Genomic DNA, 26,126 nt, shown 5'->3' with positions numbered 1-26,126 from the left:
AACTATTCCAGCTGATGTTTTGAGAACATCTTTCTCCCCTTATCTCTGTGCTTATTTCTCATATCCTATTAAACAAATAAGCACACATCTGAGCACAAAGTTTGCACCATGAAACCCTCAACCCACTGCACACTGTAAAAGTGCACCTGCAGGGAAAGACGACTGTGTTATTCAAACTTCTGTGATGCTCATCGAAGCACACAAGCAGATGGGGAAGCCAGGAAACCTGGCCTATTTACAAGACGGTGGCTTGTATCGCACATAGACACAGTCAAATACATGGTTTCAAAATTATACAATGCATTAATAATGTAAGCTCCATATTGCGTATTATATTTTGCGAGTAAGTTTGTTGATTATCCTTTGAGCTGAGGATTTTATTTCCTTACATAATATACATTTGCATTCCTATGCATGGTTTGCTTGTTCTTCCGCTGCATGTGGGAGTAAAGGATGGTTGGTCCTGTTTGTCATTTGTGCCGGCCCTGTTACTGACTCATTGGTGACCCCTCCAGGGTGCATGTTGTCTCTCACCCACTGACTGCAGGAGATTAGCATTAACCTTTTCCCATGACCCTGAGTCGGCTTAAGCAAGTACACATAATGGATCAGTGGATGGAGTTGACACGTCTTTCATTTGTTGTTAAAATTTGTTTTGCAGCCTTTTTACAGAATTGAAGCTGCGAGAGTTGATGGAATGCAAAAACAACTTGTGATGGTTATTTCTTTAGAGAATAGTGAGGTTAAATTACACACAGTTGGAATCAAGTATTTGTAAAAAAATAAATAAATAAATAATTGAAGCCCATGTTTTTTTTTTTGTTTTTTTTACTTCACAATTATTATTCAACCAAATAACAACAAATGAAATTTAGCAATTAAAAATATGGGAAAGGCTCTACATGCTAAGGAGCTGAAAAGGATGCATCTATACAAGCAGAGATGCTTTTTTTTGTCTACAAGTAATGTGGGGAAACTAATTACAGAATTAATTGTTGTCAAGCTTTCCAGCTGCCATCACCTCCATCAACTAGTGAATGTAACCCAGCACATCATCAAGCCACAGCTACCAAACCTGAACACACTCGGTAAACAATCAGACTACAGAAAAGAAGGGCAGCAGCATAAAATGGACATTATGTACTGAGGAAACCATCTGGTTCCATCTGGAAAATGATTCAACACAGTAAAATAAAGCAACAACAGACTGACAATCACCTTTTATTTATTTATGGCCTCCCACACACCAACCGTACCCAGTCTTTTACACACAAAAGACGTTAAAAAAAATAAAAACTGTGAGCACAGATGTATACATGAAACTGTGAAAAACATGAAGTGAAATAACTGTGTGATTACATAACCTTCGGCGAGCCTGACTAACTTTAGACAGTGTAGCTGCTATTAATAAGAATATCTTCCAAACTCAATTAACTTCACATCTGCTTTTTTTACATCAGAACATTTTGTTCTTGTAGTCAAAATATATTTTCAACAAGTTACTGAGGCACACATATTTTTTTTATTATAGTCTCAGCACTACTTCAAAAAATCCAACTTAGTCTGATTCTTAAAAAAAGAAAAGCGAGCTCAGCTTTTCAGCTTTCCTTTTTCTTCAACCAACCTCATGTTCTGCTAAGACTGACCTCTCAAAATTATCCACAGCACACGGTAATTCACTGTGTAGAAAAATCCGATCAAAAAGAAAAACTGCAATATATTTTCTGGTGCGCCTTGGTGCAGGGAAAGCAGAAGTTATCTGAATCTCTACGAACAAGCTGCTTTTCTTTATTCAATTGTTGATCATGCCAAATTGAGTTCAGATGTTAAAGATAGAACACACTCACTGTGCTGGCAGTGAACTCCACTAAAGCCTTGTGGACACTTGCACACGTAGCCGATGAACGTATCGCCTCTGTAAGTCTCGCTGATCTCACACGTTCCTCTGTTGTGGCAGGGGTTTGGGTGACAAGGACCTGTGCAGGAGCGGAAGAAAACGCAGACACGTAATGAGTTTCATTTATCACATTCTCATTTACTAAGTCTACAAAACCATACTGCAACTAGGTAATGTATTTACTCTGTCAGAGTGCATTGTGTTTCATTATGAGCTCCGCGCGAGAATAAAACGAGAAAAAATGCAGACGACCTCATCCAGACAGTAATTTAAGAGCCACATAAGAGAAAAGCACATAATATTTCATGAGCTTTGAAAACTCATTTAAAGTAAGTTTGTACACATAAACGTATTCAGAAAGACCCTGTAAGTTTACATGCAAGTAGAAAACGGGTTGGAAAAATATCCAACAGGTTAAGGATGGCTACAAAGGTTACTAAAAAATTCTGTTTGGTGTGAGAGTGGATGCTTGTATAAATTGCTTTTTATGGATCATAAAGGAATCCCAATTTTAGTAGTGCTTCACTGTTATAATTGTGAAAAAGAAGACAAAAATTATAGACCAAAGACAATTTTGACCACTTAGTTTGATGTTTCTTACCTATGTCATGTGCAACTGCAATGTAATATTTAACACCTGAGCTTTACTCATCCTCAGACTGCTTAGTCAAACCCAAAAATTCTATTTTACATGTATGCTACATGGAACTTACTTTTTGAAGTAAAAATAGAAAAAGAGAAATAATCCCTTTGAAAAACAGCCTAGTCAGCGGCTTAGTAGATTTATATCGGCAGCCATTTGCAATACGGCATTTATTGCACTTATCTGCAAGACAGAAACTATTCCCCTTCAATAAATAAAATCCACAAAGCCACTCAGGTGCCAAAAGGCTCTTCTGGGAACATCGGAACACAAAAAGCAAAATCCTCTTTGCAAATGAAGAGAATGTGCCACTATGTGCACACACTTCCCACCCACTTGTGTTCAGAAAATAAGGCCCTTCAGAGCAACCCCTTAATGTCATCGCATAATACAATGGAATACCTTTTTGTACATTAGGTAATTGAACTGGGATGAAAGGGGGAGAGGCAGAAATATATAGGAGGGGATGGAAAACCCTTTGAGAGTTCCTTAAAACGTCTGGCAAAAGAACACAGGAGTGGTTTCAGGAAGAGTCTGTAAAAGTCCTGGAATGACCCAGTTAGGATCACAGTGCTGTAAAGCAGCCCCAGAAGGACCTGAAAATGAAAATGTGCTGATGCGTCAGATCAAAAAATGTCTTTCTTCAATAAAGAAGAGAAGAAAACTTCAAAGACTGGCCGTGCCGAGCTTGTGGCATCATTCTGGAAGAAGGGAACCGTTGCTGTCAAAATGGTTTTAGCCATTTAAGTTCAAACTTAATGACACATTTAAACATGAACATTTACAATTGAGATTAACCTTTCAAACATTTGAGTGGTCATGGAAATATCTTATGTCAGGATGCTTAGTCCTTTTCTTCCCATTGATTAGAAATACCAACAAAAACAAAATCTTTGACACCATACAATGCTTTGTAAAAATATTCACATTCCTCGAACTCCTTCACATTACGACCCCAAGCCTCCAATTTTAAGGATGTGACGTAATGGACTAACTGAGCTCAGTCTGTAATCATGTAGTGGAAGGAAAGGAACCCACGGATTTCTGTTTTTTAACAATATGTGGAATGCATTCAGTTCCCAGTCAACACATAGTGAAATCACCCTTTGCTCCATTTACATCTACAGAGTGGTTAATGCACATCTCTACCAGTTTTCCACAGCTACGCCATGAATATTGTAAGTTTGAAGTTTGCCCAACTAACCAGGTAGGATAGAGTGTCTGGGAACTTCAATGTCCAAGTCTTGGCACAGATTCTCAACTGAATTTAGGTCTGGATTTTGACTGGATTCACATTGTAGTTCTAACTATATGGTTGTTGTCCTGCTGAAAGTGAACAACTGCCCCCCAGGGTGCATCAATGGCCCATTCATTGCTCTATTGACACTTCACCATTCAATTTGATGAAAAGGTTGATTCTTATTACTTAACTGAATCCTAAACTGGTTGAAATTATCTCGTCTATCTTGTTTTGTTCCTGTATAGCCGAGGACAATCATGTAAAAGAGATTTTTGTTTTTATCTTTTTTTTAATTTTTTGTTCCATTTCAATGTTCTCTTCCTAATTAAACTAAAGCTACAAACAAAAAACAAACAAGCCAAAAAATAATAATACATTAAAGCTACACAATTCCAGCCTGCCTGCAGAAAAAAAGTGGCTGTTTATGTTTTACCTGGCCAAGTCCCTGGTCAGTACAGCTTGGCATACAAAAAAGCCGTTGTGATCCCTAATTTGCATGGGAATTCATGTTCATGGTAATTAGGTATATGCATACTGGTTGTGTACACACTGGCCCATTCATCACGACTATTGTTTTTTGCTTTATTATTCAGTTGCAGGGAACAATAGCAGGGCCGTGAATGCATAGCAAATCAGGAAAAAAAAGGAATATCTGAATACTTTTCTACTTGCGAGTTTTTTATCCTCCTCTCCTGAATCAACCAACAACCAAATATACAATTAAGCACATGACGGTGACATGGTCTGAGTTATTTTCTTCATAACTAAGGCTAGAAAAGCTTCTAAAGTCCATCTCTGAATGCTAGCAACAAATATATCTAAATATAAAAGGAAATTTACATGGGTTCATATGGTGGCCAATATTTAATTCAAAGCTGGTAAAATATGTGTTGACATAAAAATCAAAACAAGCCAGTATTTCTTTTCTCCCCACTGCATGTTTTTTGTTTTGTTTTCTGAAGTTCCCTTCTTTTTGTGCCTTTTCAGCTCTGCTTTTGAAAAGACATATGTCACTGGTGAAAAAAAAAATGCTTTGACAAGGCTGTTATTTCATTCTAAGTGATAAACAACAAAACGTCCCAAGGGTGAGACTATCGTGCTCTCTTAAGTTAGTGTGACAAATTAAAAGCCACAAGTGCAAAATTTGACAGTGTCACAAAAAAAAAGGGGGAGAAGTCTGAGCTGTCATCTGCTGAGCCATGGAAGCCGCGCGTCAACTTGAAAAAGTGTACAGTGTTGGTTGAAGATGTGCTCAGCAGAAAAAATGCATGAAAAAAACAAGCATCAAAGCCAGGCATATTGATTTTTTTCCACTGAAGCTATAAAGTAATCATTTACTTATACTAAGTTTTATCTAACTGCAGGCAATGTTTTGGAGCAGCCCAACCATAATGCTGACTTAGATTTGATTTAAAGATAAATAAAAAAAAAAAAAACATGGAGGGAGGTGAAGATGAGGGTGGAGGTGAGGAGGCTTTCCAACCTCAAAGGCTTAAAGCTCCTCACAAGGATAAATTGTCAAAACGCCAGAGAAAATATGCAAAGAAACCGTGGCAGCATTTAAAGAAATTGTTTAGCTGCTGCATTAGCAATAAGTATTGTCATTTTTTATTGTAGAAAGAGGCATACATATCTTTTAAGATATGATATTTTACAAAAGGTACATACAAACAAAGTGATTATTTCAAATGTAAACTTTTTTTTATTATTTATTTTATTATCTTTTAAGATATGTCTGTCTAAATTCCTATCAGAAACAAACTTCTTGATTGAATGAATTTGCAGGGGTATGAATATTTGTTTATTTAAGGATCCCCATTAGTCTCTACCACAATAGTGATTATTCTTCCTGCAGAGCGTAGCTGTAGCTAAAAGTGAGTGAGGGAAAACTAGGAAACAAACTGAAGCTGTTCTTATTTTGAACATTAGATAATTTACTCTGAACTGCTGATAAAAGCCCCCTAAGACCAATAGTAGCAGAAGAGTTTGAAGAGGAAGTACATTCCGAATACAACTCTAACCGAAAGGTATGGCCTATTGTCAAACATTTAGCAACTAAGCATTTCCTTAAACCACCCTTAAAACCTGTAAAAATGGACATGCTTTCAGTCACTACCTTGCAGCTCTGTTTGGCGAGCGCCACTCACACTGAGTGCAAACTGTTACGAAAGGCCAATGTGCACGAACAGGCGACGAGATCGGTCATGTTGCCTTGGAACAACAAGTCGTGCGAGTGCACTTCCAGGGTGACTTAGCCAGAGAGCCACAGGACAATTTAAAGATTAATAGAATAAAGATGTATAAGGCCAACACATGCATTGGGAAACATGCAAACTTGGAATATAAATGCTGCACGTCTGAATTTTGAACTTGTGAAGATCTCAGACATCACTGCAACACGCAATTATTTGCCTCCCGAAAATTTAAACACCTAAGTATGTGGAATATTTCGATATCCTTCCTTGATATCAATGATCCACAAACACGAAAAGCCATTATTGGCAAAACTGGAACGCTAGAAATGTATATTGCATGTTGTCAGCGGATGCTCCCTCCGCTCATGTATGTTGTATGATGAATGAATGTGAGATGCATGTCCAGAGGAACTATTAGAGGCTTTCCAGTGTGAATGTCAGCTGCTGCTGTGATATATGCACCAATGTTCACTCAAAGATTGATGGGATCCTGTGTCTTTTCAAGCGCCGGCTTTGTGATTTCTTTTCTGGCTGCAAAACAAAAGGCCAATCAATCAGCTGCAAAAACCTGACCAATGGTTAAACAGGGGAGAGCATTATCTGCTTCCTTTGAGGATCAATGAGGAGGACTTAACATTTTAAAGGTTAAGGTCGCATATGTAGCTTTACATCTTAGTTGAAAGCTGTCACAAACGTTTTTGCTGTAAATCTGACTGTACAAAAACTGCTGGTGTTGTTAGGGAGAAAACAGAATTACAGAGTCTTCTGTGGCTGCAAAAAAAATATGACAGACTAGCAGGTGGCGAACAAAGACTCCAAAAACAATTCATCAAAAAAATAAATGAATACAGTAATGTTGAAAAGCATTTGTTTCCAGTAGTTCAATAAAGAAAAGTTTGATGGTTTTTTAGTTTGATGGTTAAGACTTACAAATAATGAAAAAACTAAATTATATTTGTCAGATAATATTATTAAATAAGATAACATAACAGCATTTTTTTTTTACATAAATGTAGGCCTAATATAATCAGTGTTCATGTTCTGTATAAGATAAACACATAAGTACTTTTGCATTATTTACTGCCCATCTGTATTGTTCGGGCTGGATGGGCAGATAATAATGTGTGTTTCTTCCACATTTTTTCCTTTCACTCAATTTCACATGTGCAGACTAAGAAAAAACACACAGTAAATTTCTTGTGGAGAGAAACCATGCAGGCTACTTAACCGTCCTCCCTATGGTTGTACATGTTATACCCTTACATACTTTGAAATGATGAGTGTTAAATAATATTCAAATTTTACATTAGATACATAATGTGAATAGCTGTAAACCGTAGTCCTCAAAATAAGTAGACAAACATGTATGAAGTGTATATTTATGTTTAATAAATCTAATAAATATATGAGAACATCACATTTTAAAATAAATTGCTGCAATATATAAATTGTTTAGTAATATTCTAATGTATTAAGACCCGCATGTGCTGTTGGCTAGTTTTATTCTCAAAAAAAGGACACAAGGTTGGATTTCACAGAGGAAAAACACTTGAAAATAAGACTTAATCCCAACCAAGAGGAGTAAATATTATTCAGAACAGAGCTGCCCTGAATAATACTTCACTCCTCTAGATTGAAAATGTGTTACTTCAACAAGATTTAGCAGCCAGAACTGAAGAGTCTCACTGAAAGCATAACTGAATATGAAACTCTGCTCCGGATTTAACTTGATTTTTTCCCCATCTTACAAAGTGCTGAGTTAATAGTGGTAAGCCAGCCTATCAAAAAATCTTGTAAACCTTTCATAAAATCTTTATTTAAAGGACACACACACACATGAAGTCCCCCACTCTCACACACACACACACACGCACACACACAGATTTCACCTGTCTCATGAGTGTGAACCTTTGCATGTAAGATCCTCTGATCTGACTGTGCACTCATCAACATCACATAGAAATCTAACATGGCCTAATTGTGTCAAATCTATTTTAACCCAGCTTCTTTATTCTGTGATGGCTTCATTGGTTCACAGGTTTCCTGGTGAATGCACCCATCCTGCACCTCCTCTGATGAAAGTTGGCACCGTACCACCAATATTACATCAAGGCTCTCAGCGTGTGCCACCCCACGCTTATGCTTTTAGAGAGTTCCTGGCCTCCCATTCACAGGCTCCTTTCCCAATCTACCATTTTAACCCATCAGCATTTCACAGCGTCAAACAAAAAACACTCAGAGGTGACGGTGGTAAGAATTTCGCAGAAACTAAATTGTTTGGAATATGTCAAAAGAAAATACCCAAAAGGAGGGGTCATGCTGGGGATCATCCGGCAGTCGAGGAGGATCGAAAGGCAAGCAAGAGTTGGAAAATGCCATGGAAATGTCAAAGCCATACCCAGCTAGCCCCCAAGGGTCTCCTTAATAACAAAAAAGTCCAATTTTGAGTTGGGGTTTTGTCTAACAGAAAATACAGAGAACCCTACGCCCTGAAATAAGATTGATGTGTGCAATCAAAGGATCTGATTATGCAGATTACAAATATATCGGTCGTGGAAGAGGTCCTGATTTGCTTAATTCCTCAAAACCGTCAACAGCAATTTGGCCTTTCATGTCAATCTGCCCTATTTTCTCCAACAGTTGAGTTCCAGGTCAGTGGGCATAAAATTAAAACCACCACTGCTCCCAACAAACTCCTGAAGTGTTTACATTCCTGCTATTGTTTGCAGAGTTTTACAGATATTCAGAGCACAATTAACAATTAGGATATATATATATATATATATATATATATATATATATATATATATATATATATATATATATATATATATATATATATATATATATAATTTTTATTTTTTTTAATTGTTTTTAAGATACATGTGGAGGTTTTGTCTGCTCAATGGCAAAAAATAACTGCAATAATAATGAAATGTAATAAATATATTCGGTGTTGAAAGAGAAAAGTTCCACAAAGGACTAATTTAGCACTGACAAGTTAAAATAATCTGACATGACAAAATAACTAATATCAAGTGTTTTAACTGATGATTTCCCACAATGCTTCAGTTGTTCAATTTGTGTCCTCTCACATCCTTTAAGTGATTAGAATCACAGATTACACATGTCTTTGCATCAGAAAAACAAGCCATTTTGATTCCATGGGTATTATGCTCAATCCCTTTTGATTTAACCAATCTAATCTCAAGAACGCAGCAGGGATTAGGATTAATGAAACTCACAGCCAAAAACAAACAGATGCTGAAGATGCAGTTAGTATGTTTGCTTTTTTCTTGCACTTACATTTTAACCATATCAGTGCTGAAGTTAAAAACTTTTTTTTCTTTTAATTTGCTGTGGTTCTGCTTTCACAGAAACATTGTCACATATGTATGTTATTAAAATTATTTACACACAGACTGTAGTTGAACATTACTGAGGTGCACAGAGCTGACTTAAAACACAAAGCACACACTGAAGTTAATGACATGCATTAGTGGCCATAATGCATTTATATGCAAAGTGAAGATTCAAACATTTCTATATCCCATGGCTGCTCTGAAGATAATGAAACAAAAAATAGGAGCACTCAAACAAAAACATAATCAGAGCACAAAGTTGAAATGTGAACTTCTAGAACTCAGACTTTGTGCGATAAAGATAAAAAATTAACCAAATCTACTGCTTTGGATAAATCCTAAACAGGACAGTTTTAAGAACTGAATTGCAAAAATGATGCGATCATTTATTTTCCTGATTCAACATCATTTGCAAGTTGACTACATCAGTAAGAGAGAACTTGGGGAGAATTTAATAGACATATTACATGAACTAAAAACATTTAGTCCCTTGACCCAATATCCTAACATTTAAATACAGTAAGTCCGAACGATCCTGAACTCTATAATAAGCTTAAACTATCAAGTTATTATTTTCTTTCCCTTTAAACAAATAATCTCCATCAACAACGAGCAAATATAATACGGAAATACTCATGATGTGCAAAATGGTGGCAAAAGTTTGGCATCTATTACATAAAGACGTCTTTAAAATGGCAAACATGCAGTTCTCACATGAATGGTGTCCTGGGTAATCCATTCTTTTAATAATCAAGCTCAGGTTTGATCAGTCCAAGTATTTTCAATTTTGTCTGGGGCTCATATCTCATATAGTTATCAAAGCGAAACAAACGACTTGTGAAAATTACTCACTGACTGTTGCAGTGTCCAGCAGAGCAAGCAACACTGGGTATGTGCAAAGAAGGTCATCACAAATTAATTTCTCAATCTCTACGTCTACAATCTCTACATGGATCATGGATGTTTTTAAAAAGCTCAAGTGAACAAGAGGTGCAGGAACATCTGAAAAACACAGCACATTGTCATCTCTCGTTTTCATTTCCCATCTCCCAGACGGTAGTTTTTTGTTTCCTTTTTTTTTTTTCTCTCTGTCAACCTTAACATGGCATAGAAGCAAACACACAACGAAGCCCAAATAAATAAACAGAAAGTGAGTAAGAGACAGAGGTTATGTTACAAAGAATTAAAACTTCCCTACCTGGAGAAGTTGGTTCCTCACCATCTGCTGCTGTATAGAGAAAAAAGGTAAGGAGAGGAAGATGGAAAAAAAATATGTCAGCTTCATTACGACTGTGTCACAGTATTCAGGGCAGCAGTTTGTATGCAACACTGCTGAACTGGCTACACTATTAACCATATACTGCAATGCCATATGCACATTTAGCATGCAATTCCCATGAGCATAACATATGCAAAACCAGACCGAGCTGCCATCTGTAGGGCGCTGCATCAGCAAAGCAACACATTTACTAAAGCAACACTAAGTGACTCTAAATCATAACCTGGCACTGAGTCAGGCCCCACCAACCCCCACCCCATTGTTTAGGCTCCCAGTCCTGGTCATTTGTATTTGACTAATAAGCGTTCATCACTGTGAACCGCTGTAGGATTAGCCCCTGTGGCATTCACACTTGTTTGCTCCATCCTGAGATTTGAGGCTCTGGTCCAGTTCCACAGCTGAGATTTGGCCTGTCTACCGTCATTAACAAAATCTTAAATCTCCATCATAACCCATGAAATTGCTCCAAAAACTGTTGCCTGCCAGCTGATACAGAGGAACTAAGCTAAGGGCATTAGATGCAGGGATAGCAGAAAGATGGCATTTATTATAGGAGATGATAAGAAATGTAAACCGATGGATGGATGGATGGATGGATGGATGGATGGATGGATGGATGGATGGATGGATGGATGGATGGATGGATGGATGGATGGATGGATGGATGGATGGATGGATGGATGGATGGATGGATGGATGGATGGATGGACGGACAAAACGCTGAATGTTCAGGATTTGCTGCTCTGTAGAGCAAAATATGCATGACTTTTGTTTTTTATAATGCACTGACAACAGCACAGCTTACCAATGCCTGCTTAATTAAACTGAATACCAAATAGATATCAGCATATAGAGGGTTTAAGACTGCATAGGACATAAAGCAGACATTTAGGCAGTTGAAGCGATTCTCAGCCACGAGGAAAAGCAGCATGGAGTGATTATTTCTTCTCTCTTCTCTCTGCGTCTTTCCTATTTGTATTTATTGCATTTTCTCTGTGTGAAATTGATATTGTTTCAGAATTTAGTTTCTAAAAGTTAAAAACAAAACGAAGCCACAACAACGTGGACCCTTCAAGAAATCGGTTTCAGCAGAAAGGGTCTGTAATGACACATCTGTCAAGACCTCTACTTAGTCTAAATCTGCTTCTTCAATTCAATCTCCTTCATACCAAGAAAGGAAAAGGTGTATTAAGCAGACCAAATTTAATTGTGGACCACAGACATTCACACTGCTTTGAACGTGAGCGAAAGCCTAGACCAAAAGTCGCACAAAGCCCGAGCACTTTGTCAGCCTCTCATCTGTCTGGCAGCAGAAGCTCCCCTCGGTGTTTCCTCATGCATTCGGGCCGGTGTAATCCCCAGCCAAGCCGCTCCATGTTTCGCTTCATGACGGGTTTTTTCCCTGCAGTTTTTCCTCCCTCCTCGCTTACCACGGGGTCAAGGCAGAAACTTGAAAATTCTTAAGACACGTTTTGTATACACACATAATTACACACTAGCAAATGAACAAGTAAAAAAATAAATAAATAAGAGGAAAATAAAACATATGCCTCCCAGCACAGACAACGCTTCACACCCACACATAAATACACATGCAGAGAAGATAAAGAAGCAGAACATGAAGGTGTTTCTTTTTTTCCCCTCTCTCTCTCCAAGTGTTGATGCAGTGAATCACAAGATAGCAAAGAACACCAGGCACACAAAACACTTGGCTGGTGTTCAACATAGATGTGTGAAATCACCCAGCATACGCTGCATCACAAGGTTTATCTCTTGTGGATAAGAGCACCACTCTTTATCTAATATTGTCAGAAAAAAAAACCTGTTATTTCATTTCATAATGAAACAAATTATAAGCAGAGTCTTGATGATTGACTAAATTGCAAAAGTTAAATGTCTAGTCTTGGGAGCATTCGATACGGACCAGAAACAAAGTAAGGCTGTGCATCACACTCAAGGTGTACACTAGAGAGAAGCAATCAACGGTAGCCAGCTTAGGGCGGCTTAAGCCGCTGCAGCAGTTAAAACTTTGTTTCGAAGCAAAGATGGAGATTGCCACATTTTCCACGCACCGAACCCCAAATGTCTTTATAAGCAAAGGGAATAGGCTTCCCTATAACTAAATGGCTAAAAACCAAATTGTGCACATCACTGTCATGACCACCAGTAACCACTGTTGTCAGACAACAGACAACGTTTTTATCTACAAATCTTCAAAATTGTTCAGAACTCTTCCAGGAAAAAGGCAAAGAATTGTAAAAAATAAAAAAGACTCAGATGCCGGGGGAAAGTTAGATACAATAGCTTTATAATGTCACCAAAAGTGAGAGGCAGAACCAAATTAATTACCGTAGAGAATCAGACATTTTAGTCTTTCATTGAAATGCTGCTCATCTATTAGCCAAACCGTGAGAGAACATTCAAATAATTAAAGATTAAAATTTTCTCTTCTGTGTGATTATTCCTAATCTTTAGGGGTTTTTTTTCTTTAGTAGACATATTTCATTCTAACATTCAAATATAAAAGCCCCTAAATCCTTAAGTCTATAAAACCTTTGTTTTGTTTGTCCTATTCAAACCAGAGAGCATCTTCATTTACCACATACTATAAATGTGTGCTGCTTCAGTTAGTGAAATACACAAATAGATATTAGCATTAATATGCTATATAATAATGATGTTCATTTTCAGACAGTAAAAAGTAATTACATATTTCTAACCAATATTTCATGTATAAAGACCCGGTATCTGGCAAATTGGAGCACTGTGAACAATAGTCGAAGAGGTGCAAAGAAAAAACAAACTGTGGGTTGATTTAAAAGGCGGATTTGCTGGTTTGCTTGTTTCAGAGGGCACCAATCTGTCTGTCAGACTGCAATATTTATTTAATGCAATCAGAGATATCACAGCATGAAGTTATATAAAGATGGACATTCCAGTGTCTGGGAATAATGCCGTCTACTGAGCCAGCAAATAGTGGTACAATGTAGCGAAGAAGTGAATCCTCATTGTGTCTGTATTTAAGAATATCTTATAGGCAGCACTGATATGAGATGTGGCATAAAGCCTCTGCTGAAAATGCCATATTATTTTTGAAATTATATTTAAAAAATTGTCACAGTGCTACTATGTGCAAACTAAAAAAAAAAGTCAATAGGAATATCTCCACTGTAAGGTTTTGTGGCTTATGACACGCATCTTAGAAAATTAAACCATACTTGAATGCTTTTAGAGAGAGGTGGGTTCTTTTATTGCAGCAATCTATTAAGCTTTAGTGAATGTGAAGGAAGAAATAAAACTACAAGATCGTTTATTGAATATAAAACAAAGTTGTTATTTTAGTATCAGCTGAAAATAAAGAATGTTAACTAATGCTGTGCTTTATTCATGCTTGGAGCCAAAATGATAATAAAATCCCCTGAAGTCAAATCTTTGAGATCCCACATAAGTAAAAAACACAATGCAGGTTGCGACTTTTATATTTTCTTAAACCATTAGAAAACATAGTGGTGGACAACTTGATATTTTAAACATGTTGTCAATGATTAAACACAAACAAAAATACACTACGAGAAGCTTGTTTTACTAATAGAAGTTAACACAACTCCAGATCCACTATGATTTCAAAGCAGAATGTACTCAGCTCGACTATGAAGTCCTTTCTAGGTTTGAGCTTTGACCACTAAGACAAATCAAACTCAATTAGGGAAGTTAAAGTTGGATTTCAGAGAGATTATCCAAACTAAGTAATTTCAAACAAATAAAATGGACTGAAAAGGTAGAAGAAAATCAAAAACTAAAGTACATTTCTTATAAGTTCTTGTATCAATCAACGCTAAATGTGACTCGCAAGCCACTTTGAACTAACTTGGAAAAATGGAATAAAATGAAATAATTTACATTACCATTGACACTGTGAATAAAGGAGACAAGTCAAATTCTAATTGTTCTAGGAGTCATTTGTTAAGGTTAATGCAATGCATGTGGATTGTTATCAGCAGGGTCACTTTGCATTAAATAGTCACATTGAAATGTTATTGTCGTTTACTCACCATAATTATTAGTCCTGTTATGGTTTCGATGTCTCCATTTGTCTGAGTAAAGGGTCAAAACAATCACAGCAGCAGATGGAACTATAGCAGTCGTCTCCACACAAGTTACATTTTCTTCACGCATTGTGGAAGTGTTGCAGAGGGACTTGAGCTTAATATTTACCAGGGCAGAGTTTTTGACATTCAGTAAGTGTTTCTACATTAGCCATTCCCCAACTATATTTACATAATTTCGATTCTAACTTTGCAAATGGACCAAGACAGCAGGCTGCAGTGTGGGGTTTTACTCTGGTATGTTTGCATGTATTTTTGCAGCAGTATACTTCTTCAAAATAGTTATACCCTCTCACATTAATAAGGATCGTATAAGTCAATACCCAAATAAAATCAACCGTACAAAAGGTCCAGCTGCATCGAGCACCAAGACACAGACAAACGTGTCCCGCCTGGGTTGAGTCGAGAGCATGACGGCATACAAACTCAATCTGGGTAATGGATCTGTGACTCCTAGTTAGCAGAGTAGCATCAGGACTGACAATTGAATGACGGCCCAAAAAATACTCAACTGACATTCTGTTGAATATGTCAAGTGTCTCACATTATAAATATCTGGCATTTGCTTTATTAATATGTTGTTGTTTTTTTAGTTTGTGGCAGCAAACACTCAACGAGTTTAACAGACTGGCAATAAAAATAAATAATCACAGACACTAAACTTATGGAAATTCAGTCTAAACACCAAAGCAGAGAAGAAAGAGGATTTATGAAAATATCCAGTGAGCAGCAAGTATCTGGCTGAAAATACTGTGGTTGCCTCAAAGGTCAGAGGAGAATAGGCGGACTACTGTAAGATGACAATAAGAGTGGCTCAAATTACTACTTGTTACACCAAGTGGCAATCTGGTTGTAACAAATTACTGTCTCTGATGATAGAAGATGACACAGATGGGCTCCGGGAGCAAAAGACCACTTGGGGTGAATTTCCTGAACAGAAAACTAAAGCAACAATTTGTACAGGTTCACCAAAATTTGACAATAACACGCTGAAACTTTGAAAAATCTTCACTTCAAATGTGAAATTCAGATTGTAGGATCCGAATGTAGTCTTAGCAAAACGAAAGCATGGAAACATTCTGCCTGAATTAACGATATAGGTGGTGGTACAAATGCCATGCGGTGGGGGATGTTTCGATTGTACATTTTGAGCTCCTTCGTACCACGTGGACATTGATTAAACACCGCTGCCTACCTGAGTTTTGTAGCTGACCATGTATATTCCTTGATGACCACAGTGTATCCACTTTCTGATTGCTACCTCCGGCTTTGCAACGCCCCTTACCGCAAAGCTTGATTTATCTCAAGCTGAGGTCTTGAACACGGCAGTCAGTTCACTGCACTCCAACGGCCTCCACAGATTTAATTTAAATAGAGCACCTTTGTGATGTGGCGTAGCAGATGACTCATACCGAAGATCTGCAGACGAAACATTTTTGCAACTATTTCAAGCTATCATGTCAATATGAACCCAAGTATCTGAGGAATATTTCGACAGTGTTATTGAATCTATGCCACAAAGCATTAAGGCTGTGCTGAAAGCCATAAAGGCAATCCAAACTGGTATTTAACAAAATTAACTTAATAAAGTGGCCAGTGAGTATGCATTTGTGCATATTTAAATAAGTCTTTATAATTATTACAATTAATTTGCTATACAGCAGTAGAACTGAAATTGCATAAACTGAACAACAGAATAATTTGAACATTGCTTTCTTTTCTAATAAAGAACAGTAAAAAATAGTCTTAAAAGTTCAGCATTAAATTGTTCTCAGGCACACAGTTCTGTCACTGTGTGTGCTGCACATTAGCACTACAGATATACCTCCTTCACACACACACACACATGCACAAAGCTACTCCCCAGCCCTGAACAGATGCTCCGTGTGCATCTTTCTCCCACATACTATCACCCTTTAAAGTGTTTGTTCCATCACAGCCATGCTTATTAACATTAAATCATCTTGGTATGGAGTGGGTGGCTTGCTGTGAAATGACTCACAGTTACAGTACCAACAATAATTAAGGAGGCATTGTTGAGGCACTTCCTTATCATTAACTGTACCAACTAATGGCAAGGCGGTGCAGCAGAGTACCCTGGCATGTCAAATGAAGTGTTAAGCACCATCTCTTTGCAAGTAAATAACCCATCCATCCTCATTTTACTATTTTTTGTCAGGAACAGGCAACCAGGTTAGACCTCTATTAACAAGTGTCTCTTTGACGCATCGCTATAGAAGAAACAAGAAACACCTCATGTTAGAATTATATTGCAATTATTTTTTGCCTCTGAACCCCATCTGTGTTACAAGAATGCGTTATATTCCATTTTAGAGCTTTTTTTTTTTTTAAAGAAAAGTGACATTAAAGAGCAAATATTTAGAAAAACAAGACATTTAAACAAACTGTGGAATGACTAATTGTTTTTCTTCATCACTGTACTTGCCAACAGAAGCTGCTAAGTGCACAGAAGGAGTTATGAAAAAAAACAATACTAAATGTGCTGAAAGAACAAATTACTGTTATAATGATTATGGATATTTTAATGAATGTGTGACCTTATTGCCAAATGGTAATGCGGGTACACTGATAATGTCTGTATCTTTGAACTTGTATGGAAGGAAGCTGTTCACGCTTTGTACTCTCTCCTGCAAGAACCCGCATCTATTCTATGAGATCCAGGAGACTCACCTGGGTCAAAAGGGGCAAACAAAATTGGGCCTGATGCGTAAAATTGGGCACTAAGGGGGAGGGGGATCCGTCTGTGCAGGTAAGGAGCTTATCAAGATATAGACAGTCTACAAACACAATGCCTGAATAGGTGTTGATTGTACCTGTGTGCTTTCTGAGAAGGGGCAAGACAAGAGGATGCGCAACGCCACTAATGCAACACTGTCCAATCAAGGTATTCATTACCAGAGGTGACCCAAAATCATACCGCAATAACACCAGTGATTTTCTGGCTACTTTTGAGGACTCATGTTTTCTACTTTGTTGTATGCAATTTCATAGAAGTCAACTATCATTTAATTACATCACATTTTTTTTATTTCATCGAGTCCCACCACAAAATGTAATATATCTCAGACACTACAAGGTTTATAAGAATCTCTGTTGTGTCAAAATACAGGGAACAGTCCAGAGAATACCCCAAAGGTTAAAAACACCCATCAAAACTAACTAAGAATACACAAACATGAAACACATCAGAAAATTAAATAACTGAAATTCCCAATTAAATGGCCAAATCTAAAATAATGACAAAACATTCAGCAAATCCTAACATAACATTCCAGAGATGCATTATCCATAAACCATGTATTCTCTGATGTAGGACCCAGTTGGCCACTAATAATTACACCAGACTCATCTTCTTGGCCCAATAAATAGATTTATAGCTCACAGATACAATTTTAACTCAGTTGGTTACCAAAAACAAAAACTATACACTATAGAACCCTAAAAAAGAGATTATCATGAAGTAACTATTGACACTAAAAATAATTGCTGCCTTCCGCCTCTTGTATGCAGGTCAAATTCAGAAGTGTTTAACACAACTAAACAAAACCAAATGAGCTTTTTGAATGCCGAAGCACATGGAGCCTATTATCCAGCACAAGCTGTTCCCAGAAATTTTATGGTAATTTCCACCCTTTTTTGTATCTCACACTAATGTTTACTTCAATTATTAAGCACTGAGCTCTAAAAGGTTACCTCATATAATATAAATATATAAAAGACAAAACTATGAAACCAAAATTAAAAAGACCTCTATAAAGGTTAAACAGAGATAGTGCGATCTGTTATTATTCGGATCGGTTTTCATCTTAATAATTTAGCACCGGCAGCATGAGAAGCTCATGCGTGAACTCTGGATCCACTTAATCCAAACATCTGCAGGAACTACCGTCAGGAATGTTTTGGGCTTTAACTTACACATCTACATAATGAGGAGACTTAAAGAGGGCAAAGTGTGGTTTTCATAAATGCTTATGTCGTAATCCTTTACTTCACTGTTTAAAAAAAAAATGAAAACGGCAAAAAAAGTGTAATTTAAGTTGTTTTGCTATCACTGATCTTGAAGTTATAAAGAAGGGTTGTTTGAAGCTCTTTGTGAATATTCCTCATATGCACTGACCCGTTAAGTTCAACTGAACTCGGTGTAAAGAAAAAGTAATCTGCATGACAGAAAGAAATATTATAATAGGGAACCACTAATGGTACAGTGGTACAGAAGTACCACTAATACTTTCACACACCCTAATGTACGATGTTCTTGGCAATAAATGAAAAGCACGTGCAGTGTTTGAGTGATACTCAAGTCAGGTTTGAGTTAAGACCAAGTCAATTGTCTAAGACAACCAACCTGAGTTCCCATTTCTGCTGAATATGCACATGTATTTTGCAGTTATCCACATCCAATATGAAACTAGCAGACATAAAAACAAATCATCATCAATCCACATCAAATTGTCTCTCTTCTCATTGTGTATCGTGTTGTTCACCAAATGACAAAGAATCCCAACTTGAAAGAGAAAACTCAACCTTTGTTTCCTTGCCAAGTGTGTGTATGAAGTGTAATTTGTTCACATCAAAGAGGAGAAAGCCCTGATTCACTGCACTGTATTCCACGTTGTGAGTGTGGGAAGGGAAGAGGGGAGAAAGCCTTGCTGCTCCTAATTGGATGTAATCGCTAGAGGGAATAAACCAGCTTTGGCCTAAGGGTGGGGGAAATGAGAAGACAAAGGAGATGTTTAGAGAAGGCTGAAAATGCTAACATTTCTCTAGAAGGCTAAAAAGACACAGTGTGGTATCAGCAAGCCAACGGAAACAGCCTAATGTTCAGAAAACTTTAAATAAATAAACAGAAACAAATTAGAATTTAATGGGTCTGGTATGATGTTTTTTGTCCTCGTGTTCATAGAACATTGGCATGTAGCCCGACCGTGGAAAAAAAAAACAAAAGGGAATTTCAGAGAACAGTAGCACCGTATTTAAGTTAATTAAATCTGAAATGAATTTAAAACGTGCTGCACTACTCATTTAAATAACCCTAACTTTACCAGAATGAACAAAGGACACCAGCCCACATTAAATTTGATATTTACATTTTTGTCAGCATAAGGAAAACACCAAGGAGAAATATGGAGCCCTGACACTGTTGACAGTGACATGCAAAATGGTTTTAAACAACATCTACATTTTAAATGACTTAATTTTTTTTTTTTTTATTGAATCGATTAGGTCACAGTTTCTGCTCATCTCCTTGGAATCCTCTCTGTTACACTCTTCATCTCCATCTGCGCCTCCTCTCTAAGATTCTGTTCATCAATGATGCAACCACACTGCAAACTAAATCTGATTAAATTTTAATTCATGTAGCCACATGATTAGGCTAGAACCTAAAAATACAGTTTATTCATTCATGTCATTCTTAAAAAAAAATCTAATATCATCAAATATCCGTGTGTTTACTTAAGTCAGGCCGTCAATCTTACATAATCATCACAATCAATGACGATATATATTGTAAATATTATTATTAATTCTCAGTTCAGTGTAAATGACTCTACCATTAAAACTGACACCACAGGAAACAAGTTAGTTGCATGAAAACAGAAAAAAAAACATTGTACTATTTTGAGCAGTTATAGTCATTCCATATTTTTTAATCGATATTTACTTACTTTACTTGATTCAAACATAAACGTTTTACAAGTGTTTCTTTCTTGAGTTTGAAGGCAAAAGGAAAAAGAAAGTCAACAAACCTGCAAACTTCTGAGAAATCACCAAATGAGCACATAGAAGGAGTGAAAAGGGATAGTCTTTTCACTCTCCAGCAAGGCAGATGCACATTTTCAGAGGGTATGGGTCTTAAAATAAATAGAATAAATCTAGATCTTTGTTACAAGGGCAAGTGAAGACAACAAAACATAAAATAAGTTGGTAAAGTGTCTGTGTGTGTATACAGAGTACAAACACACAGACGTAGAGATATAGAAGCACTAAGCTAATCATTAGAATAAGATACTAAAAAGACATTTTAAAATAGTAAAACACCATTGACTGAAACAAGCAGCATGGCCATGCGTTTGCTCCTAATATAAAGAATTCACAAAGACTCACAGAAAGAAGGCGTTAATAAAATAAGTTTTCTCATATCTTGTAATACTGTAGTTCTTCAGGGAAAATCACATGAAGATGTGATTTGCCCTGAAGATGTTTTATCATAACTTAAAGTAGAAATTGCTCACAAAGCTCTAACTCTTGTATCTCCAGGTAAAACACAAATCATACTTATGCCAGGTCGTCACATAATAAATAGAAAATCGGTGAATTCATGTTCAGTTATTTTTTTCCCACAGCTTGCCATCTTATATAGTTAATGTCTGCTAAGTTGTTAGCTCAATGCTAACAACTTAGCATTGAGCTGTCTAGTCTGAGGTAGGCTGTTAGATATGAGATTCTTTTAGAAATATAAATGGTGGATCAGACTGCAAACAGTGAAAGAATTATTGTTTTTATTTTTTCATGTATTACAAAATACAAATTATTGACCTACTTTCAAATTCTTAATTTAAACCAGTTTTTTTTTTTTATCTTCACATGGATACATTGTATCTGAGTTTACAAAATACAGTATGAGCCAGGTTACTTATCGGATAGTAAAGATTGTAGCATTTTGACAAACCTTTTAATTTGTTTTAAGAGCTAATCTGCCACTTCAACGCTCCGGTTCCTTTACCTCAGAGGATAACAAGGCTTATGTAGAAGAGATAATGGCAGCATGAAGCTCGAGCTGTAGCCACAAGTGATCCGCAAGGGCAGGGATGTTTGGTATTCCCTGTGCTGAAACATCAAGGCCCTAATATTTGCAGCTCAGAGAAACAGAGGGAGACAGAGTCCTGCCTTTGACGTGGGTTTTTTTTTTCCAAGTGTACATCAGAAATCATATGATGTTCATCAATGCAGGGATGAGAGAAGATTCATTCCATCTCTTTTAAGGCTGGTGTGATGGAAACTAGAATAAATCTTGTGCTATGCCAAAATATATGCAAGGAACTGGAATATACTATAAATCTGTGGCATTTTGAGCAAAGCATGTCAGATATATTTGAATAATAACTCTGAAAATCGTACGAACTCACAGACAGATGATGGATCTCTGTTTTGGGGTCCAGACAGCGCGAAGTAAACTTTAAGATGTGATTAAATGATTTTGAAAACGGATTTTATGCTTGCAATAAATGTGCTTAATCTTTTTTTTTCTCTCTACGCAAGCCACACCACAACATAGAGATTTTGCGAGCTCTAATGAGCAACTCTTATCAGAAATGGGAGCTTGATCTCTGGTCACTGAAAGGTTTGAGGCTTCAATAAATGCCATCACCACCACAAAGGAACTTCTCACAAGAAATCTGAAGTCCTTGGCATTAATCAACCTTACTTGACACAAGATGCTTCCTTTTGCGTCTCCTTGTCTGCTGGCTTTTCTTGCTAGTAGTTTGACCTCATAGTGGGAGTAAAATACAGTTATTTCTAGGACGTATGTTCTCACAAGAGCCCTAAATTATCTTTATGACCACCAGAACTAAAGTACAAAGTGTTTTTTATGATGTATTTAAGCTCCAAGGAAAACCAATCAAACTGACTTGGAATTAGGGGTTTAAAAATGCCAAAATGTATTGTTCTTTAGTGGTAAGGTCTCAATACTGGTTGGGTCTAAGCCGGTCCCGTCTCTGCTTTCTGCTGCTTTCATTACTCTGCATCCTGCCTCCGACAACCTTAAGCTCTGCAAAGGTGCACAGAGGGCTTTTGTCTCAGCATAGGATCAATACCTCTCCTCATCATGGGCAAGGGGCAGGGATAATGCACTCAGCCCAGGGCATGCAGGGTTCACCAGATTTTCAAGCAACCTGGGACTCTGGCTCTTTTGAGGTGAATGTATAACCTGTGTACGTCTATGAACCATGAAGTCAGATGTGCTAGGGCTTTATAACTACAGAGACATATCATATGTCGAGCTTTTTAAGGCATCATGAAATGGGAGTAAAGGGATTTTGTTTTTGTTTTGTTTTGCCACGCCATGTTGTGAAGTAAATACTTCTTAAAAACCCTGGAAGTACAGTGTTTTGATTTGGCAGTGTATCTGGATTGTCAATGTAATATTGATCCTGTGTCTAAAACTTTAATTCCTGATCTTCCAGTATTAATTGGGATCAAGTTAAATTGAACATACTAACATGTTCAACACAGTTCTATACATTTGAGCAATTCCCTTGCAAATGTATCTTAAAGGGCAAACATATTTGAACCAAAACATCAAGACATCTTGAAAGTTAAATACAAACAAACATTTTCCATTATCAAGCCTGGTTTTCAAAGTATACAGCTAATTAATAAGACATTTGTCTAAAATCAAAAGTGTATTTCGAGTAACTACCACCAAAACAGGAAGGCGATATCTGGATGACAATCAACCAGGTTCCTCAAGAAAAGTCGATAGTTACGTGACCTCTAACCCCGTCTCCTGGCTCTCAGCAATCAGAATTTTATTTAATGCCGCCTCCAAACTGCAACTGATGCAATCCATTCAGGACCATATTAATAGGACAGTACTTATTATCCCTTTCAGCCAATATAAAATGCAATCACCATGGAAATTATGCAGTTTTAACAGTGATGGAAACCTTTGAAATTATGAGGAGCAACTTGCAACACAGCTCTGTCAAAGCAGCATAGAAAACAGATGACAACATAAACAACAAACTGGAACAAAAATGACTGAAGGAAAGTGGAAAAAATGAGTCTACTTTTAGGTTCTGACTCATACTTTCCGAACTTATCAGTTCAAAATGGGTGCTGATGATTCGGAGTAAGAGGCCTAACTGAATAAACAATCTCCTCTCTGTTGTAAATCACATCCTGGCAAGGAAGCATAACAACAACGCCCTTTGATGGATTGTGATAATTAATATCATTCCTCTAAAAATCTATTTCAGGTCCCTACTAATTAGGAGCCAGCAAAACTAATACGCCTTCATAAATATTTCACCAGATTCCATATACATGCTTCTATCCCTCGCCAGTTTGGCAATGTGGTATTTAACTGTAAGTAATTTCAGTTTCAAAATTAAATATTTTAAAGAGATCTTATTGATAAGTAAGCGGCAAATAATGAGAATAAAAACTGACTCAAGCCATCACATGCAGGCTAACGCTAGCAGAGTTTGTGGGGAAAAAGACACTTCAGGCTCTGCTGACAGTCATAATTACCGATGCTTCCAGTATCTCTTTTGAGTGGGAGCGACAGCATGATTGACGTCTGCTTCCTTCCAGGCATCTTTAGGACGCCTGACATTACAGCTTGTGGCTGCAAAACAGCTCTCTGTCTCTGCCCTGTCCCCCCCATCTCCTCATCTCCCTTCACACTCATTACAGATGCCCTAGTTTGCTTGCGAGCCAGGAGATCTTGCTAGCCTCATTACAAACTTGGACACCTCCCATCTTTTGTACCCTTTTTTCCAGACAAGATCTCACACATTTGCGCTTTCATCCCAGGAGCAGCCTAAAAAGATTCATGAAACATGTATGAAGAAGCAGCAGCGCTCACGTCTCATTTGAATCCTTCACGCTGAAGGAAGAGTGATGAAAAGTGCCACGTCGGATTAACCGGCGAGGAAAGTCAAACAGGGAGAGGGAAAACACGTTTAACGTTACGGTTTGTGTCAATGCACAGAAATAATACATATTCAATAGCACACAGAGGCATTTCCTTGACCCTGTTCGTTAAGTATTTTCCCTCATTAGCACTCTTGTTTCAGTGTTGTTTCCTATGTAGCGTTTTGGGTGAGAGGCAAATCAATGCATACACATACATTTTGTGACTGAGATTCGTAATTCCCAAAGGATGCAGCAGCATTTTAAATTGAAATATTCAGCCTACACGAAAATGTTCTTAGATTTTTTTAGATTTCCTACAACCAATCACAGGGCTGATTAATCTATCATCCAAAATAAGCATTTTCTAATGCTTTGCCAAAATAACATCCTAGCTTTATTGTCAAGAACAATCAATGTACACTGAAGCCAGTTTCAGATTTTTTCCAAGCAAACAGGGGGGAATATTTGTCTACATAGTATTGAAGTATAAACTCCTCTTAAGGTCACTAATTATAGTTTCATTTTTAAATCATGTTCAAAGGCAAGATTACTTATTGGTCAAGAGTTAGTTTGGAAGCTCGACAGTATTAAGACACAAACTCTTTTTAATCTCTGAAAAAAGAAGACATTGAAATGATAATATGGCTCCAGGTCAATTTGCCATTTGTCTCCTTATTTCAGTGTAATTTTAATGCTAAAATAGTGCATCTCATACTGATAAAAAACAAACCGGAGTCATTAGAGATACATTAGTAACAAAATGATTTAATTACACATTATGCCTATTTATGCATTACGTAGACCGTTAATAGATCTTCATTAAACTGAAAAAGGCCAACACTGTAGATGCTCTTGCTTGATGCATTAATTAAAAGATTAAAGTAAGAGTTCGATGCATTTTATAAGTAAGGGAATAGAAGATTTTTATTTTTTTGTATTTAACCCCACAACCCCACATGACTAGTCAAGAAAAATCTGAAAATTCTGATCTCAGTTCTGTTTGGTGAATCTCAAGCGAAGAGATTTATTCAACCACCGATTGCTCAGTCTCAGCTGCATTTGACCAAATGTGGATTATAGATTAACATGCAGACGTATCAAATTGGAAATAAATAATTCTACACACAAAAAATATTATTTAAAAGACAGTTTGAAATGTAAGGATTCTTTATTTTAAGTGTGATGTAAAAGAAAAATAACTGTGATAGTATTGGAGAACATTACAATGATAACATGTTTCTATCAACTTATAATTTGCTGCCTGTTTTCATGCTTTTCCTTCATCTTCATCATCTTGGTCGCTAGAAACATGTACCCTTAGTGAGCACTGAAGGCAACAGAAGTCCATCCAACTGGCCAAATGTACCACTGGCAAGCAGAACGTTCACGCATGGCACTTATATAATATCCAACCAAATGTTGCGACACAAACACACTTGACTAAATTTGTTAACTATTTTAGGGCTGTTGTAAACAAATATTTTAGTAGTTGAGTCATCTATCGATTATTTTTATGATTAATCGAGTAATCGGATAAAAAAAAAGATAAAATAAAACATTGGTAAATCTAACACAACAGAAGTATTACTATCGCATATCAACATAAGTCCAATTTTTCCACATTTGAGCTTCCCTAACAGTTACTTTTCTGTAGTTTAGAAAGTTATCATCAGTTGAATGTGATGCGACCACATTTTCCACTCTCTAAAACTCATCACACTGATTTAAGCTTTCACTGTCA

At 36.9% G+C, this 26,126-nt stretch overlaps 1 protein-coding gene across 9 annotated transcripts in view; it reads right to left on the bottom strand.

Moving 5' to 3' along the window:
- edil3a (EGF like and discoidin domains 3a) overlaps positions 1-26,126 on the bottom strand; it is a 137,337-nt gene that overhangs the window by 97,635 nt on the left and 13,576 nt on the right. For 3 of the 9 annotated variants that reach the window (XM_081610615.1, XM_008418883.3, XM_008418884.3), the window contains 2 exons: positions 10,536-10,565; positions 1,848-1,976 (listed from right to left, as the gene is read on the bottom strand). In XM_081610615.1, coding sequence (XP_081466741.1) covers positions 1,848-1,976; positions 10,536-10,565 — 159 coding nt within the window. The remainder of the gene's footprint in view (positions 1-1,847; positions 1,977-10,535; positions 10,566-26,126) is intronic. The other 6 variants (XM_081610617.1, XM_081610618.1, XM_081610619.1 and 3 more) reach the window with 4 other exon arrangements.

This window comes from Poecilia reticulata, chromosome 9 (assembly GCF_904066995.2).
Source record: "Poecilia reticulata chromosome 9, P_reticulata-male-v2, whole genome shotgun sequence".
Taxonomy (NCBI): Eukaryota; Metazoa; Chordata; class Actinopteri; order Cyprinodontiformes; family Poeciliidae; genus Poecilia; species Poecilia reticulata.
Note: the sequence above shows the minus strand (reverse complement) of the source record. Positions and strands in the feature narration are given on the sequence as shown.